Source organism: Pinus tabuliformis, chromosome 3_2 (genome assembly GCF_031772625.1).
Source record: "Pinus tabuliformis cultivar Carrire ecotype Pingquan chromosome 3_2, CPIR1, whole genome shotgun sequence".
Lineage (NCBI taxonomy): Eukaryota > Viridiplantae > Streptophyta > Pinopsida > Pinales > Pinaceae > Pinus > Pinus tabuliformis.
Window position 1 is genome coordinate 183,352,737 of NC_142302.1, and position 19,136 is coordinate 183,371,872.

Here is a 19,136-nt window from a genome sequence, read left to right on the forward strand (position 1 = left end):
TAGCACTTGAATTGGTATAATGCCTATTTTTTGATGGTGTGTCCTCTCTTGGAGGTTATTGTTGCATGTTATTGGATGAGGGTGATTTCTTTTGAAGAGGATAGTGTCCATTGCCTTGATATTGTCAACCATGGATCTAACTACTCACATTTACTATTTGTATACTTTTGTCAAGGAGTTTCCCTCCATTTCATTTGTAATTGGCATTTGGAGATTTATCAGCTAGAGAAATGATGAAATATCAAGCTTAGGAATTGAGGTATCCCCCATGTGCATTTCCCATGCTCTTGTGCCTTAGAAACTTGATGGAACATTTGCATATCCATAGATGAATAACAACTAGGAGACTTGCATTAAGCAAGTATATAGTGAGAGGAGAAATAAAGACAATAATTTGTATTGATTAGGTAACATACACATGCAATGATAGAACTGACATAGATACATCTAACACTGGATCTATCATGCGTCGAGAGGGATCAAATTCCTCGATGTGCAAACCTTCCTTTTAGAGTGTAGAATATTATTAACTAATTAATATTTTATTATAACTAATAAAATAAATTGTTTATAAATAATTTATAATAATATTATGAAATTAATATTTATATTAATTAATTCTAATAAATTAATTAATATTTAATTGTTATAAATTAATTAATATTTAATAATAAATAGTTTTCTTAATTAATGTTCTTAATAACATTATTAATTAATACTCGATAATTATTGTAAATTATAATGATAATGTTGTTTGATCAATAAGAACATGATTGAGGGATCATATTACAGCCTAAGATCCATAATAACTCCAGATATTAGATACTAATGGAAGATAAAAATAAGCCTCGAGGGTTAGCTCATTTGGTCGACTTCGTGTTGCTAAGTACCTTTCCAATGGAGGTCACATGGTCAATTCTCCTTGACGCTCTCGGGTTAGGCTCTGCTAGTTTGGTCGACGCGTTGTGATCCCTTTGGGTTGATCTGCCCAGATATCCCTCGGAAAAATGAAAAAAATGAAAGATAAAAATAAAAATAACCTTGTTTTTAAAGAATTAAAATCTTGTAAATTTCTAATGGTTAATTATGGAAAATAAATTATCAAAAAATAAGTAATGATTTTAAATTTCATTTTCATAATTTAAAACCACTAAATCTTTTCAAATCAATTTTCATCCAAATGAAAGGGGAATATTTTAAAGTATACAAACAAAAAGCAAATACAATCAACTTATGAACAAACTCATGGCTGGGGGCAGGCAATTGTGTTGAGGAATTATCTTTGAGAGTTGATTGATTTCCTCCTAGATTATTACATTGTTGGGTACCTTTCCAACAAGTTGAAATAATTTAAGGAAATTTTCTTGCCGCAACTGTGAATTGATAGCTTGTTGGGATTGTTCACCTATTAATTGTTTATATGATCGAATGGCAACATTGATTGGATTCAAGACTTGAATTAGTTGTTAATGTGTAGAAGTTGACACATCAAATTGGATAGGCTGATTGATCTTGGCACTTTTACAAGCAACAAAAATAAATATCTCCAAAATGTTAGGGATATCTGTTTGTATTGAATGTTGAATTTACTCCCAATTATAAATCGTGTTGTTCAACTACCTTGTATGTTCAATGGCAGAGATTAATTGACTATTTCAAAAAAATTATATTCGTGGTTTTCCTTTAAAGTTTCAACTATAATCACTTGTTGACCGATGTCTTGAGTTTTTCCAAAAAAATTTGAACACTTCAAATTAAGCATAAGAATTTTTTATTTCACAATTTTGTAATTACTAATTATACATATGCAAATTAATAATTTTATTAAAAAAATTAATTTTGCTTGTATTTGTCACTTGCGCAAATAGTTACTGCTTCTTTTCCATTAATTCAACCCTCATCAATCATTGTTGCAGTTGTTCAACTAAAGATATAGGCCATTTCAGTGTTGCGAACATCTCCATAACATCCTGATTTTATCTCGAAATCATGATTTTTTGGCCTAGCCGATGTTTGCCGATTTTTCAAAATATTTTTATGGAATCCTAACTTTGCCGATGTTTGCCGATTTTTTACCGATATTTTCCTGATTTTTACCGATATTTTCCCGATTTTTACGATTTTTTTGGTTTTCCGGACCCTTGCCGATTTTATCCCGATGCCGATGTTCGCAACATTGCATTTAACAATTCAACTTTCAACTTTCTCTACATTGGTCTTTTGTTGCTCGAAGAAATATTCTCCTTTTATACAACAAGTTTAGATTGTATGTTTTTTGAATAATTGATGGTTTGACATAAGTGACTTCCAAGTTGATGAGAGTGACAATTTGAGAAAGAGGATTGTAACTCTCATCAATCCTTCAAGACTAAAAGTTTCTTCATAAATAGCTTCATATTTTAAGGTAATTTGTTGCCTTGCATCATAATAACCGTTTTCCTTTCTATGGTCATTTGTAGGACATAAAAAAGATTATTTCATCTTATTATCCTGCCTTTGGCCTTTATTTTGGTTTCTGGTTTATTTATATATATTAATTCCCATCTCCAAGATTCTTTTTTTTTTCTCTGCAAAACTAACTAACTATTTTATTATGTACATGTGAGCATTACATTCAGAAAAACATGCTGCCCAGAGCCGACTGTGGCTTCCTGGGTTGCTTTACATGACTCAAAATTCGCCCTCGCAGGGGCAGCACCTCCAAACTGTACCAAAACATATAACAAAGAGCTTTTCCCAGATAATAACCAAACAACCCGCGCAGGGGCATCCAACAAAAAGACATATAACCGACTTTGCCAGAATTACTACCCAGACTACAGACGACTTGAACATGAACACTATCTGAAAATATACAAACACAGATAATTAGCAAACTCCCAAGACCAACCACAACCCCGAACCCATACCAGACCTGAGGCAGAGCAGTGTTTGCCAGATAACGCTTCCGAGACTTAATCTTCAGGCTTTTCTTCAATGATTCTGCACCAGCCTTGCCCCTCAGGGATGCCCGCCATGGGATCCTGCGCGGTGGACGGCAGCTCCTGCTCTTGCAATTGAGTAGGGGCTTGCTGCAGCTCCGTCTCTGAGTTGCCCTCTGCCGTTGAGGGCGGCACCATTGGGCTTTTCTCCCTCTTGCTCTCTGGAGGTGCCTCAGCTGAGACAGAGTGGGTGCCTTCTTCGTTCTCCTCCGGTATCTTTGTGAACAGGACTGAGATATGAGCGTTGATGCTGGCATTCTCCCTCGAACTGCCCAAGGTGAAAATGACAGAACCAAATGCTGGAAGCATGGGCCCTCCGTCAATGGAGCCACCGGCCTCCAAGAACTGACTGGCTGGAATTGGTGTAGCTCCCGCTCTTCGGTAGCAATAGCAGCAACATCAATGATGGTGGACATCTGCTGTAGGGGGACGCGAGGGCTCTCCACGCTCAGTACCTCTCCTACACGGCTGCCTTTCCCGCAGTCGTGCCATGGCGTCGGCTGTTCCCCAATTCGTTTTGCTGCGGTCTCTCCTTGTTGAGCGCTGGCCCCAAATTGGTTTGAGGCCAAACTCAACTGCACAATAACTAAGCCCAGGATAAACAATCCAGACGCAATCCTTGCCTGAGTAAATGCCTTCCTCCTTAGCATCAAAATCGCCACACTTTCCTTCCCAACTCCACGTCGCTGGTTCGGCGTTCTGAGCCCAGAAAATCGACATTCCTTCCCTCTTAAGCCAGCTGACATTCCCTCGGGCTTTGTCCGCATTGAATACCTTCTGTAGGTTCTCCATTACTCCCTACGCTCGCATTCAAGACCGCGCAGTGCGTATCCTGGGTTGGCTTCTCGGCGGCGAGGTGCCTTAATGAGCCTTGATCCTCACGTGGCGTCACATGCAGGGCATGTGGCTCCCCATGTCCTAGCTTGATGACACCCGCATCCGGGGATTCCCATATCCAAGATTCCTGTACATCATAAATATTAAATAGTCATCAGAGCATAGTTGGGCATCCCAAAACGAGGGCCTTTTTAAACTACAACCTTTGATATTTTAACAGAAACAAACCAAAAAGCTAAAATTGAAAACTTGATCTTAAAACCCAACAGCTGCATATTGAATATAACAGAGGGAAATTAAAGAAGCTAGAAGCCATATGTTCATAGCAGCTACTGAGACCAATAGGATCTTGCTGTTTAGCTACAATTTATTGGGTATTCAAGGAAATTGATAATTTTGTGTTTGCAAGCCTCATTTTTGTATTTGTCCTTCTCTTCTACTTTGATGAGGTGTTAAATTTGGACAACTAGGTCCAAACTCCATGTTCTGATGCTCAGATTAAGAGGCTAATATTTTTGTTGGATTCCTCTTTCTGAGAGGTGTAAAATCCATATAAAAATAGTCTTAATCCGATGAGCAGAACTTATATTTTGAATTTATTATTCTTAATAAATTATATGTGCAAAGGTCAGCCAGTTTTGTAATGTAGGCTCACATGCCCAACAGATGTGTCACACACCCTCATTGATGGATATATATATACAGGAAAAGTTGGAGAGAATTTGATCACAACACAACTCACATCTTCCTCTCTCATCCTAAAAAGTACGAGCTACCTGGAGGACGAATTTCAGCCACACGTGGGAAGGACGAAGAGGATTTTTTCTGCTGCTAGGGTTTCGCAGAAGTTTGACCAGCGTTGACTTTGGTCAACGCTTGGTCCAAACAAGCTGAAAACTTGTGGGAGGTTCGATTTTTGAAGGCCATACTACCTGGCACAAAAATCGAGGTCAAAGGGTTGACCGTTTTGCTGCTGCGTTGACTTTTAGCTTGCTGCCCCTGCGTTGACTTTTCAGGACAACGTTGACTTTTGTAGAACTGACTTGGGTTGACTCATCTACTGGTTGGAGGGTTGTTGTGACACATGCTGGGCTGACTGACCAAAGGAGACTTTGCTGGTTGAAGCATCCTGTTGACCGCCGAAACAAACACATACATTTTTCTTGTTTCTGATTTGTCTTCTGTAAGATCTGCTTATATGTTCTATCTGCATTTTGCTTATCTACTTGTATGATTGCTGTGAGAAAAGTGAAATTGCTCTTAGCATAGAACATCTACAAAACTTTACATGGTATCAGAGCTGAGGTGAAGACAAACTCTATCTATAGCAATCATCATCGAAGGAAATGGATTCCTCTAAGCTTGAATTCAGGGAGAATGACAAGCTGACTGGAAGTGATGACTTCCATGCCTGGAAGATGTTATTAGATCTCAAATTAGAAGATCATGATCTCCTAGATCATGTGACAGGGAAGATTCAAGAACCTCCATCAAATGCCTCTGCTGCTGTTAAACACAAGTATAAGAAGGGAGAAATCAGAGCAAAACTGCTGATCAGGGAATCCATAAATAAGAGTCTGGTTGCCTAAATATCTGAACTAGGCACATCCAAGGAGATGTATGACAAACTGATACTTATGTTCCGAGTAAACAATGTGAACCAAGTGCTATTCCTCAAGAACAAGTTGAAGAATATGAAGAAGGGCCGAGACGAGTCTATTCAAACTTTCTTTATGAAGTTGACCGAAACCAGGAACAATCTGCTAGCTATTGGGGAGACAATAGCTGATCGTGAGATGGTTCTCACCGCACTTGGAGGACTTCCATATGAATGACAAGTATTCACAACTACCATTCTCAACAATAATACCATCCCTAACTTTGATGAGCTTCTGTCTAGATGTATGCAAGAAGAAACAAGGATGAAGGAATTTGATAATGAAAGAAATGCTGCCTATGTTGCTCATTCCCGAAAGAAGAACTCTGGTGGTTCCAAGGACAAAGGAAGGACTAAGACTCAAAAGAAGAAGGGTAAATGTTTCACCTGCCATAGGACTAGACACTATGCTAGAGAATGCCCCTTCCAGAAGAATTCTCCCGATAGTGACGACAACAACAACAACCGAAGGAATGGGAATCAAAGAAATGACAAATCCAAAGGAAAGAGGAAGGCTCACTTTGAAGGAAACCATCCACCTTCTAAAAGGACCAGAAATACCAGGTATGAGGAGTCTAATGTTGTTGATAAAAGAAATGAGTATATTCTAATATCTGCTCTCTCAGCTGCATCTCCGCCCGACACTATGGATGTCTGGCTAATCGATAGTGGTGCCTCAAGACACATCAGCGGATTCAAGGAAGCACTTTCTGACATGGTTGAAAGGGATACTAATCTAGAAATTATCCTTGGGGATAATGCCACTTATCCTGTGAAAGGGATCGGGACTGTGACCCTCCACTTGTCTCAAGGACAAGTCCTCCATCTACAAGATGTACTCTATGTACCCAAATTGAAGAAGAACCTTGTGTCTGTATCTGCCATGGAAGACAAAGGATTCAATGTAACTTTCTCTGATGGAAAGGTACTCATGTGGAAGAAGAGCTTCAAGGAAGCTATCTCAATTGGTTTTAGAGTTGGTACACTCTACCAGGTTGGAGGGAGTCCGTTGGGAGCTATGACTTGTGATACTATCCGTCAAACCGAACTATGGCACCGAAGATTTGGACACCTTCATTACAAGGCTCTTCCCGAAGCAAGGAAGGTGGTGACAGGGATGCCTGATTTTGGAAATAATCATAAAAGTGTATGTAAGGGCTGTGCTGAAGGAAAACATACAAGGGGACCTTTCCCCTCAAGTGTCACAAAGACATCTGAAATATTGCAACTGGTCCATTCTGATCTTTCCGGTATGTTGCCTGTAACATCCCTGGGGGGATGTTCTTACTATATGACATTTACTGATGACTTCTCTCGCAAAACCTGGATATACTTCTTGAAGAAGAAGGATGAGGCTTTCATGTGGTTCCGTACCTTCAAAGCCTTGGTGGAAAATATGACCGGAAAGAAGATCAAGATTTTGAGGACTGACAATGGCACTGAGTATGAGTCAAATGAGTTCAAAGACTTTTGCAGAGAAGCTGGCATTAAGAGGGAGACTACCACTGCATATACTCCTGAGCAGAATGGTGTTGCTGAACGCAAGAATAGGACTATTGTGGAAGCTGCCCGTGCCATGCTATGTGACCAGGGTCTTCCAAAGTTTCTGTGGGGAGAAGCTGCAAATACTGCTGTGTACATTCAAAACCGATGCCCTCATTCCGCTTTGGACTCCAAAACTCCCGAAGAGGTTTTCTCTGGTAAGAAACCTGATGTCTCACATTTTAGAATTTTTGGATGTCCTGTCTATTTTCATGTGCCGAAAGAAAAGAGAAGTAAGCTGGATGCTACTGGGAAGAAAGGAATGTTTGTGGGCTACAGTGAGACTTCTAAGGCATATAGAGTCTATGTACCTGGTCAAAGGGAAGTAGAGATAAGCCATGATGTCACTTTTGACGAAGATGCTTCCCTGAAGAAAGTAGTAGATCTTCCTAGATCTGAAGAAAACCATGAAGAAAGACCTGGAAATCTGGAAGAACCCCAGGATGAGACTATGCCTGATGTTGAAGGGCCAATGGACTCTATTGATCCTTCCCCTTCTCTAGGAAAGAGGCCATCATGGCTCAGGGACACCCTCGAAGATGCTGAGGGTCATGCTGCCCCAAGGGGAACATTCCGAGAAAGCAAGAAGCCGTGTAGATACCAAGGGTATCTAGCTGCCATGTGTACTATTATACAATCTGAACCTGGATCTTTTGAAGAAGCCATCAAGCATCAAGCCTGGAAGGATGCTATGCATGAAGAATATGAGGCTATTATGAAGAATGATGTCTGGGATGTGGTCCCGAGACCGAAGGACAAATCTGTTGTCACCGCTAAATGGCTCTACAAGATTAAACATGGATCTGATGGGAGTGCTGAAAAGTTTAAGGCAAGATTTGTTGCCCGTGGCTTCTCTCAAAAGGAAGGAATTGACTATGACGATATATTTGCACCTGTGGCTCGATATACCACCATCCGATCCATCATAGCCCTTGCTGCTACGCAAGGATGGAGTCTTCATCAGATGGATGTCAAGACCGCTTTTCTGCATGGTGCAATAAAGGAAGAGGTGTATGTAGAACAACCTCTGGGATTTGAAGTTCAAGATCGAGACACTTATGTCTGCAGGTTGAAGAAAGCCCTCTATGGGTTAAAGCAAGCACCCAGAGCTTGGTATGAGAGGATGGATAGTTACTTGATGAAGCTGGGCTTCACTCGAAGCAATGTTGATCCAAACCTTTACTTTAAGGTTGAGGAAGGAAAGCCTCTCATTCTAGTGCTGTATGTGGACGACCTCTTCCTGACAGGTGATGACCCTCTCATTCATCAATGTAAGAGGGAGCTTGCTGCTGAGTTCGAGATGAAAGACCTAGGACTGATGCACTATTTCCTAGGCCTGGAGGTCTGGCAGAGACCTGGAGAGATTTTCCTTTCTCAAGGAAAGTATATTGTGAAGCTTCTGGAAAGATTTGGGATGGTGGACTGTAAGTCCGTGTCGACACCAATGGAACTCAACTTTAAGAAGTTGAGTGGCAGCGCTGCAGGGCCTATCTTGGCCAATCCTACTGAGTATCGTCAACTCATAGGAGCTTTGATGTTCTTAGTGAACACCCGTCCGGACATATGTTTTGCAGTGAATACTTTGAGTCAACAGATGGTTGAGCCTCATCATTTTCACTGGGTTGGTGCCAAGAATCTTTTGAGATATCTTCGGGGCACGATAAACCATGGGCTGAGATACACTGCCGGAAGTGTGATACTCCGGGGATATACTGATGCTGATTGGGCTGGCAGTGTGGTGGATCGTAAGAGCACATCTGGATGCTGTTTCAATCTTGGTTCTGCTTCGATCTCATGGATGAGCAGGAAGCAGAAGTCGGTGGCTTTGAGCACCGCGGAGGCCGAATACATTGCTGCTAGTATGGCCTGTTGTGAAGCAGTTTGGTTGAGGAAGCTCTTTAGTGAGCTGTTCCAACATGTGCTAGATACCACTGTAATACTCTGTGATAATCAGAGTGGGATTCGTATGACTGAGAATCCTGTGTTCCACGACCGATCCAAGCATATTGATATCAGGTACCACTTTATCCGGGATATGGTACAGCGAGGCGCCGTAAGGCTCGATCATATAGGAACTGATGAGCAGGTCGCGGATATTCTCACTAAGCCCCTGGGGAAGGTCAAGTTCCTAACCTTCCGTGAGAGTCTTGGTGTCGTGGAAAGACCCTATGATGTGGGTCCTGTTGGACGATGAGCTCTGGGAGCTCTGGGGGGCTTTGGGGATAGCTTCTCGGAGCTATAAGCACTCATAATGCTTCTGCCCCACCCTTGTGATTATTGAGCTGGTTCGCCACTCATTTAATCTGTGCCCCGTATGCATCCTACCCATTGAGTTCAGGGCTCATGGGAAGTACCTCTCATTTGGCCAATGAGGTGTGGAAAAGCTAGAGACTATTAGCAAAGACTGATGGACGCATCAGAGATTGCCGTACTCTCTATCTAGGATGGCATGGTCCAACCACTTGATCTGGGATCAAGATTTGTGAGGTCTGGGACCTCTGGACTGATTATGTCAGTCGGGGAATGATGTCTTTGTGACTGACCCACTTCTGTTCTGAAATAAAGAAGCCAACAAAGCAAGTTTCGGCGGGATGACTCACGATGTTAATTGCACTAATAGATGGAGTTCTCCCTAGTTGAGAGGGAGTGTTAAATTTGGACAACTAGGTCCAAACTCCATGTTCTGATGCTCAGATTAAGAGGCTAATATTTTTGTTGGATTCCTCTTTCTGAGAGGTGTAAAATCCATATAAAAATAGTCTTAATCCGATGAGCAGAACTTATATTTTGAATTTATTATTCTTAATAAATTATATGTGCAAAGGTCAGCCAGTTTTGTAATGTAGGCTCACATGCCCAACAGATGTGTCACACACCCTCATTGATGGATATATATATACAGGAAAAGTTGGAGAGAATTTGATCACAACACAACTCACATCTTCCTCTCTCATCCTAAAAAGTACGAGCTACCTGGAGGACGAATTTCAGCCACACGTGGGAAGGACGAAGAGGATTTTTTCTGCTGCTAGGGTTTCGCAGAAGTTTGACCAGCGTTGACTTTGGTCAACGCTTGGTCCAAACAAGCTGAAAACTTGTGGGAGGTTCGATTTTTGAAGGCCATACTACCTGGCACAAAAATCGAGGTCAAAGGGTTGACCGTTTTGCTGCTGCGTTGACTTTTAGCTTGCTGCCCCTGCGTTGACCTTTCAGGACAGCGTTGACTTTTGTAGAACTGACTTGGGTTGACTCATCTACTGGTTGGAGGGTTGTTGTGACACATGCTGGGCTGGCTGACCAAAGGAGACTTTGCTGGTTGAAGCATCCTGTTGACCGCCGAAACAAACACATACATTTTTCTTGTTTCTGATTTGTCTTCTGTAAGATCTGCTTATATGTTCTATCTGCATTTTGCTTATCTACTTGTATGATTGCTGTGAGAAAAGTGAAATTGCTCTTAGCATAGAACATCTACAAAACTTTACATGAGGCTATCGATCTTTCTACACAGTCCTCTGTCTTCTTGTCAAACCAATAATGCAAAAATTTTGATTCTCCGTATTTTCTGATTTCCCTGAGTTTTTCAGGTGCTCAGTTTTTTGAGTTTATTCTTGCTGTTTTCGGATTTTCTTGGTTTCCCAAGTTGATGAGCTCAAGTGATTCTTTGCTGATCCTGAGTTTTGCAATACCGATTCAAACTTTGCTTGTTTGAATTTCACTTATCTCTGTCTCTAAAACTCTGTTTAAATTCATGGAGAGCATTTTACAACTTCTCTACTGTGGTATGTTCTGTTTTGGGGGCCAGTGAATCACACTTAGAAGAGCTTGCAGGATGACCCTGTTCGGCTGTGAAGGAGCTGAACCATTCTTTGGAGGGTTCCTCTCTTGGGCCTCTACCGAGGTTGACACTTTTGTTCTGGGGAGAACTCTTTTGCGTTTATTTGCCATTATTATGTTGGATTCTGACAAACAAAGGAGAGAAAATCTAGTGGTAACCATGGTGAAGGGCCACACCTGCTAATCTGCTTAAGAAGCCCAATCGCCATAGAAGTGGAATGATGACGAGGGAAGGTGACAGGATAACCCAACTTCATGTCTGGGTTGATTGTACTAAAAAATACAAAAAATCAACAAAAAGTAGAAAGCTGTGCCCAACTAATGTTGGATGGGCTGTACCATCAATGAGAGAAAGGAGGGTGTGGGGAAGAAGGGGGAGAAGGGGGACAGTTACCTAGGCAATTCATCTTTCCACTCTTCAATTCATTTCGTAGGGAGGCTATCCAGGAGCCATATTTTGGCAGCTTTTGGAAGCTGATGACTGATTGGCCAACCAGTCAGCCACTTGATAGGCTGATCTCTTAACATGATCAAACTTGCACTCCTCAAAGGATTGAACAACTCTTTTGCACAACGCTGTATGGCTAGCCAGCTCCTATGATGAGCTTTTAGATTTTACATTTAAGAGGTTGATTACCTTTTTAGAATCTCCTTAAAAATTACTCTTGAAACCTATATTAATGTCTTCCCTAATCCCAAAGATTATGGCTTCTAATTCTGCTCATTATTTTCCCCTTTCACTAGAAACTGATTGTAGGTCGTAAGGATATGTCCATGATATCTTTCAGCACCCCTCCTGACCTAGCTACATGTCAGGTTGGGGTTATCTTTAGAAGCTCCATTGATGTTCACTTTCACCCATCCTTTCTATGGAGAGTTCGAAACTTGCTGATTGACTAAAAAATTTAACATTTGTCCTTTATTGGAAGATGAGGCTGAGTTTAGCTCCAGGGATTTAAGAAACTCTGATTCTGTATATGGAATGTATTTAAAAGTTAACAGATTTCCCAGGTTTAACTTTTAACAGTTTCAGTGATTGCCCTTTTGATCTTGTTCCAATGCTCGTCTTTCCTCAGAAAATATCCTTTCAAAGATTACATTGTTCCTGGTTTCCCCAAACCAGACTATGAAACCAGGATAAACTTTCCAAACCTATTTTAGGATATTCAATTTCTATGGGGATTGTGCTATTTCTTGCCGTGTGTTTTTCTGATGCTGTATCTATCCACTTTACTTCATAATTCCCGAACTTGTTTGGCTAAATCACCCTGTTTTTAAAATTTTCAGTCCCTTCTGAAATAATGGTCTTTTGCTGTTAAGCAAGAAAAAAGAATCTTTGACCAGATTGTTGGATGCTGCATCTTTTTGCAGATCTAATTTTTCTGCAGAATTTATTCTTGACATAATAAGTACCCTTCTTGAATTGAGTAGTTTTCACTTCCATCAGGGTTCTAGCATAAAACATCTCTTCTATGTTATCACAAACATCCCAGAAGGCATACCTGTCAGTTACTGACTTGCTTTGGCAGATTCTGTCTATATGCTAGAGCCTTTCGGAAACAGATCCTTCTTTAAGGTACCTGTAGGTTGTTCCTTACCCAAGTATTTTGACCTTCAAATTTTAATCCATAATGCTATAGGTTCCTCTAAAGACTAAAACCCTCCAAAATAATTTTGCATTAATGGTTCTTTGCCAGCTCTAACCTGCTGATTCGTAACCCATCTTCCCATCTTGGGTGAAGGACTTTTCTCCCGGATAGTAAGGGACATTTTTTTTCCATTTTTTGCTTCTCTATATGAATCTTCTCCGAATACTTTCCATCTCATTAAGGGTATAGCTGGAGCCATTAAAACAGAACTCTGAAACATAGGGATTGCTGGTAAAGAATCTAACCTTCTTGCAATGGACTTGCCTCCTTTTTGCCATGATTCCAGCCTTTTCCTGAGATTGTTAAAGATTTGAGCCCAATCCCCTGCTTTATGATTTGTCAATGGAATTGGAGACTCTAGATAGTTAGTTGGAAAATCAGTTATTTGGAAGTACCACTAGGTATGCTAGAGTTGGGTTCATCTTTCCTTCCAATGGTACTGACAATTTCAGACAGAAACAAACTTTTTCTTGGTATCTCTATTCGCAACAAGAAGCTTTATGAAACAAATACCTAAATCTCTGAGTTACTGGATCCGGCCCTCTGGGGTACAGGATCCACGGATCTGATCCGGATTCAGATCCGGATCTGCCTAAATACGTCCAAGAACCGGCACGTGGCGTATTTATGTTTGTTAGAAACGGATGTTGAAATCTGGAAACGGATCCCGTTTCACTTTCCCGGATTTCTAAGTTTTTTGCCATGCCGTTTTTACTTTGTAGACATTCGTGGTGTCTGCGGGAATCACATTTGGGTTTCATGGGTCTCATGTAGACGCAGAGTAGATAGTTCCGCAGAGTTTTTTATTTTCTTCCATGGCACTGCGGAGAGCGAACGACAGCAGACAAAAAAACCGAGTGATTCATTGATAGAGTAACCTCGGAGGGACAGCGGAAGACTTTATATTCTCCCGAATATTGCCATTTTTGTGCTCTTATATGTATTTTTAAAATTCTATTGCTTATTATTTTTAATTTAGATAACATCAGTTTTCCGTCCAAAATTACAGACTTTCACCACGCTGCAAAATCCATCGGTTGATGGAAACGATGCAGAAAAGCTAAGTTTCGGAGACAAGTCAGTCCGACATGAAATGGCTGTTGAGTTAAAAACTTAAAACTCGAAAGACAGCTAGTGGCGTCAAGATTCGAATGGAGGGAAGCCAGGGGGGAAGCAGCGTCGTTGGCGGCCATTTTCGAACAAAATGTAATCAAAAGAGACCTAGATTTAGTTTTGACTTATAGATTGGAATTTTAACATATATTTTTTTTTCTAATTTTTATTAATTAATTTAAAATTTAAAATGATATATAAAATTTATACAAATTTCAAATATATGTATATATATAATTTTAAATCTAGTTTTGTCTTAATAAACTTAAAATATAGGTATGTATTTTTTAAATTATATTGCTTATTATTTTTAATTTAGTTTTGACTTATAGATTGGAATTTTAACATTTTTTTTTTTTTAATTTTCTATTTTAAAATATGTATTTTTTCTAATTTTTATTAATTAATTTAAAATTTAAAATGATATATAAAATTTATACAAATTTCAATATATATATATATATATATATTATAATTTTAAATTTAGTTTTGTCTTAATAATCTTAAAATATAGGTGTGTGGTTGTAAACTAATGATGGTGTTTTATGAATGCAAACTTAAAAAACAACAATTTGTTAATTTGAAGAGATAATTAAAGATGAACTTGAATATATGGTAAAAGCACAAATTGAATGAAAATGATTTAGCTTTAATATATATAAAAATGTATCAATATATAATTTTATTTACAAAAATTGAGTGTAACTATGAGAAATTTGATTTTTACTTATAGTATTTATTTTTTCATGCAAATATAATGCATATAGACTATATTCCCATCGATGCTTACTTTGAGTATGTAAGCAAAGGAATTCTGCCACAAAACTTTTAGCATTGTAGAGAATACCTCAATCATATTTTTCAAATTTATAATTTCAACTTTATATATTTTATAAAATAATGATAGCCATTATATCTTTGAAATGGCTTGGACTTCTATTAGTAAAAGGTTCTTAAAGTTATCAAACAATTTGTAGGTCTCACTCTATACTAGTGCATAATATATTTTTTTGAAATGATTAAGACCAAAAAAAGGTTATAGAAGTAATTCAGGTATGCATTTTAACATTTTGATATGTCAAGTCAAAAATATATTAAGAAGTATATATTTTGTGTCTATTATTAATATTATTATATTTTTTGTACTTGACGTATCCTTGCCGTATCCGGATCTTGGATTTTCAAAAAACTAGCGAATCTGGATCCGTATCCGAATCCTGGTAACTTAGCTAAATCTATACTCATCAAGGGTTTGAAAAATGCTACATTGAAAATTCACTCTTGCACTCAACAAACTTTTTCTTCAATAATTATTTGCAATTTCGCACTCACACTGTCTTCAATAATTATTCACAATTTCTTGCTTCTCTCACACTGTCTTCTCTTATTGCGACTCAGCTACAATGAGTTGGGAAAACCTTTAACAAGATAGAGCACCTTCGGAGCACTTGTTTTTCAATAACTATTCACACACTCTACTTTCTTACTTCTGTCACACTTTCTTCTCTTATCATGGCCTGTCATACCTTGGCTACGACACTCTCTTCACAAGCTCTTTCACCTAGGATGGCTTTACAACGAGTTGGCCTTTCAAATCCTTGACAAGATAGAGTACCGTTGGCACTCTTTCAGCTCTTCTCCAGCTTTGATAGAGCATGCACCTTTGGTTCTCTTTGGCACTCTTTCAGCTCTTCTCCAGCTTTGATAGAGGAGGCACCTTTGGTTCTCTTTGGCACTCTTTCAGCTCTTCTCCAGCTTTGATAGAGCAGGCACCTTTGGTTGTCTTGGGCACTTCAACTTTGATACCAAATGTGGATCTAAGAGGATGGAGGCATCACACAATACTGAAATCAATGCAGCAAACCATAGAGCAATTGTATATTGAAGCCATAAAATGTACATTGGGTAGTATAGTACAAATATATATTCTTGAGGAGTGAAACGAATCCTTGACCATTTTTCTAAATAGCATTGAGAAAGACATGTAGCAATGCTCACAAATATCCTTGATGGCTCGTAGAACCTCCTCATATTTAATTTATGCCTCAATATTCCATGTAACAACCTTATGATGACCACTTATGACACCCGAAGACACATGTGATGTGTCAAACCTATCACACTTACAGGACACAAGGCAAATTTATTATGCTAACCATTATTTTGACAACATATTTATGTCATATGACATAAATAAATATTGTCCTAATGCATAGATCATTTGTATACCTACAAAATTGTGTGCCCCAGCTCCTCAGATATGGCATCTGCTTCCCAATGTGTTTTCCGTTGCAAAAAAATGTAATTCTGACAAACTTCAAAGTCATGGTCTGAAAAATTTTGGTCTCCAAAATCATGGAGAGTCCTATAGATTCTAGAAATCTCAGAAAACCTTGAAAAGCTTATTCAAATGTCCAACCATTCAACAACAGAAAAAATTGCATCTCAAGAAAAACCAACGGCAAGAATGATTGAAAAATGGTGCAAAACAGTAAGAAAGGTCTGAAAATATGCTGACCAATTTTTATCAACAAACTCAAGGGGGTTTCTGGAGACGATGGGTTTTGACTGGAATGTCAACTCGTCTTGCAAATCTAGCAAGCCGAGTTGACTTATCTGGTACTCACCTAATTTGGTGAGCTCTGTTTCATTGGTTTTCATGCATGATTGAAAATAGATGTGGAATCATAATGTTTTCGGTTAACTTGCTATGTTGATTTCATTAAGTTGGATAGCATTTCATACCCTTTTTGTTTAGACTTGAGGAAATTTCCATCAGCTTGCAAGCACATTTACTTTTTCCCTACTTATGCCTTAGAAACACACATCACCTGCAAAAATATACAGAGAAATAGGAGAGAAAGAGATTTGGTATATTTAAACATGTGTGCATGTCAATGCATAGAGATGTCTCATGAGAGAGATGTAGGTTATAAAACTACCTACCGAAGTATAGGTGACATGCTAATTAAATTTTAAGTCACTTTATTAATTTATCATAACTTGAAGCCACGACAGATATATTAAAGTCCTAAGCCATGTAATACATAATATAACTTCAATACCTTTTCTAAGTAATACATGATATGATCATTATGAAACATACACTAATAGTATCAAGGCAGAAATGCTATTAATAGAAAATAGTATTACATATGGAAATAGGTTTGTTTGAAGGTTATTAAACGAAGTAAATTATAACGATAGCTTATCAGGCAATGTGGTTCAGTAGTTTCAATGGCAGCTTAAAGATTGCTTATAATAGTTTTTCTTTAACCCATATTATAAAATTAGCTTATCTTGGGCCACAAAAACTTTGAAGGCATTATTTTATGCTTTTATAGAAATAGTTGTTTTGTCTTCTCATCAAAGTTTCATCTCAGAATATCCAATGACTTATTGCTTTGTTTTTAGGGTGCCTCAAGAGACTGTTCTCAATAATGGGAAGTGTTATTTTTTGAAATGGGTAACAGGTCAGTAACATAAGCTTTCCTTGAGTTCCTTTTTCAATACTTAGTTTTTGCTTCCTTCTATAATTTCTACGATAATTCGTTTTTGCTTCCGACTGTATGTTCTTTGTAGATTGTTGTTTATTTGCATACATTACTGGCATTGGTTTGTATAATTTTAATGTTTTCCTTCCTTATATTAGCTCTTTGTACATTGTTGTTTGTTTGCATATATTGTTAGCATTGGTTAGTAATTTTTTTTCTAAAAGATAAATAATATATAAGTATGGCCATGTCGTTTATTGTCATCAACCATCAAATACAGTATCTTTAGCATATTACATTATGAAAGATGTAACTTGATAAAATTTTAGACTTCTAAAATATTAGAGGTGATGAACTTATACCTTTTTATAACATGCGGTTTTATATGTCACAAACTCTTTGTAAATGACATAGAGATGAAGAAACTGTGGAAAAAAATTGAGCATGATTTGTTTCTCGTAACTAAATGATCATACAGGTTGGATATGTTGCTGGTATGTTCATTAGGCATGCTTAACAACATATGATTCAAGAAATTTTGGCGGTCGAGATCAAGTTTCATTGTCTTTGGATTTGACTAATCCGCAACTTATCTTAATTACTTGGACAACTCTTGGGGAAATCATTGATGGATTCCCTTGGGATTAATTTAAAATAAGAAAGCATTCCTACATTTCTATAGGAGTGGCCTTAGCTCCCACTATGTATTAACACTTTTATATTGAGCAGTCCCATTGATTACTTTTGGTCATTTCTTGGACATTTTTATCTTCTGTGTTGCTGAGATATGATCTTAACTTATAGATTTCTATCCCAAAGAAAATGCTCTAGTATGCAATGTGTATTATGATTTATCCCTTTACTTCTAGGGCTGCTAGGAATTACAAGTATTACAAGGATCCATCTCGATATAATTTTCAGACACAGCGTGTCTACACCTTTATGTCAGATTTTTTTATTTACTGTACTTTATTATAATATGCCTAGGGAGGTACCCAAAGGGATAATGAATGTTATGTGGCTATAGTAATGGAAGAGGCCCAATATGTAATTAAAACGAAATGATATAATAATAAGCGGTATTTGGCATAGCACCCTAGGAATACTCATTATTATGGCCACATTACATTCATTATCCCCATGGATACGTCTTAGGTACCCCATATTATTCTCAAGTACATTACATTTACACACTTCCATTAAGTCGTGTATTTTATACCACTATAAAATTTTGGTCTTTAATGTAGTTCTATTATTTCTTATCCATGGTTAATAGTTCCATAGAAGCATGCAAAATTTGTTGGTTCTTATTCAATCTGCTGGGAGAAATGAAATTTTAGTAGGTCTACTGCATGAGTAAAATTTTTCTACTATACTACTTGAATAAGAAAAATCGGATTTGCACCCCATTCTCAAGGGATGTGTAGTGAGTGCATTACAAATTGGTATTAAAGCTTTTGGTTCAACTCCATAGCCTTCAACTTGGGACAATACTTGTGGAAGAAAAGGTTCGAAAAATTATGCGCTGTAGGACATAGTTAGTTCCCTTAGGGGATGGTAAGGTATTATGTGGTATTGTGAAAATTTTATCTGTTGATGATATAAATTCTATTGCAATTGTGCAGAATTGAAATTCTATTGTAGATGTGCGGAATTTATCAGTTGATGGGAGAAATTGATTGATGTTGAAAACAATTGTCAGTTGAAAATTCATTGAACCCAAAATGGCTTTCAGTTAAAGGTTCAGAAGTAGCATTTGTTGAGGTCAAGAAGCTGAGCAAGTGTTTAGACATGGGGATTTTCATATTGACAATTCACCAAAGAAGTAGATTGTCGAAGTAACAAAAAAATTGATGAGTTTTGAGACATCAGGAAGTTGTAGGTTTGATAAAATGTTTCCTAGGAGAAATCCATGTTCTTGAGGAGAAGATTCATCAAATTCACAAAAAATATCGACCATGTGTTGAGACATAATAAGTTACTGTTTGAAAAAATCCAAGTTTTTGAGTAGATTGTTGGAGACACC

General features: G+C 38.1%; 1 protein-coding gene across 3 annotated transcripts in view; it reads left to right on the forward strand.

Moving 5' to 3' along the window:
* YY1 (zinc finger (C2H2 type) family protein) overlaps window positions 1-19,136 on the forward strand; it is an 84,574-nt gene that overhangs the window by 12,724 nt on the left and 52,714 nt on the right. For all 3 annotated transcript variants that reach the window (XM_089416098.1, XM_089416099.1, XM_089416100.1), the window contains exon 2: window positions 17,031-17,089. In XM_089416098.1, coding sequence (XP_089272224.1) covers window positions 17,031-17,089 — 59 coding nt within the window. The remainder of the gene's footprint in view (window positions 1-17,030; window positions 17,090-19,136) is intronic.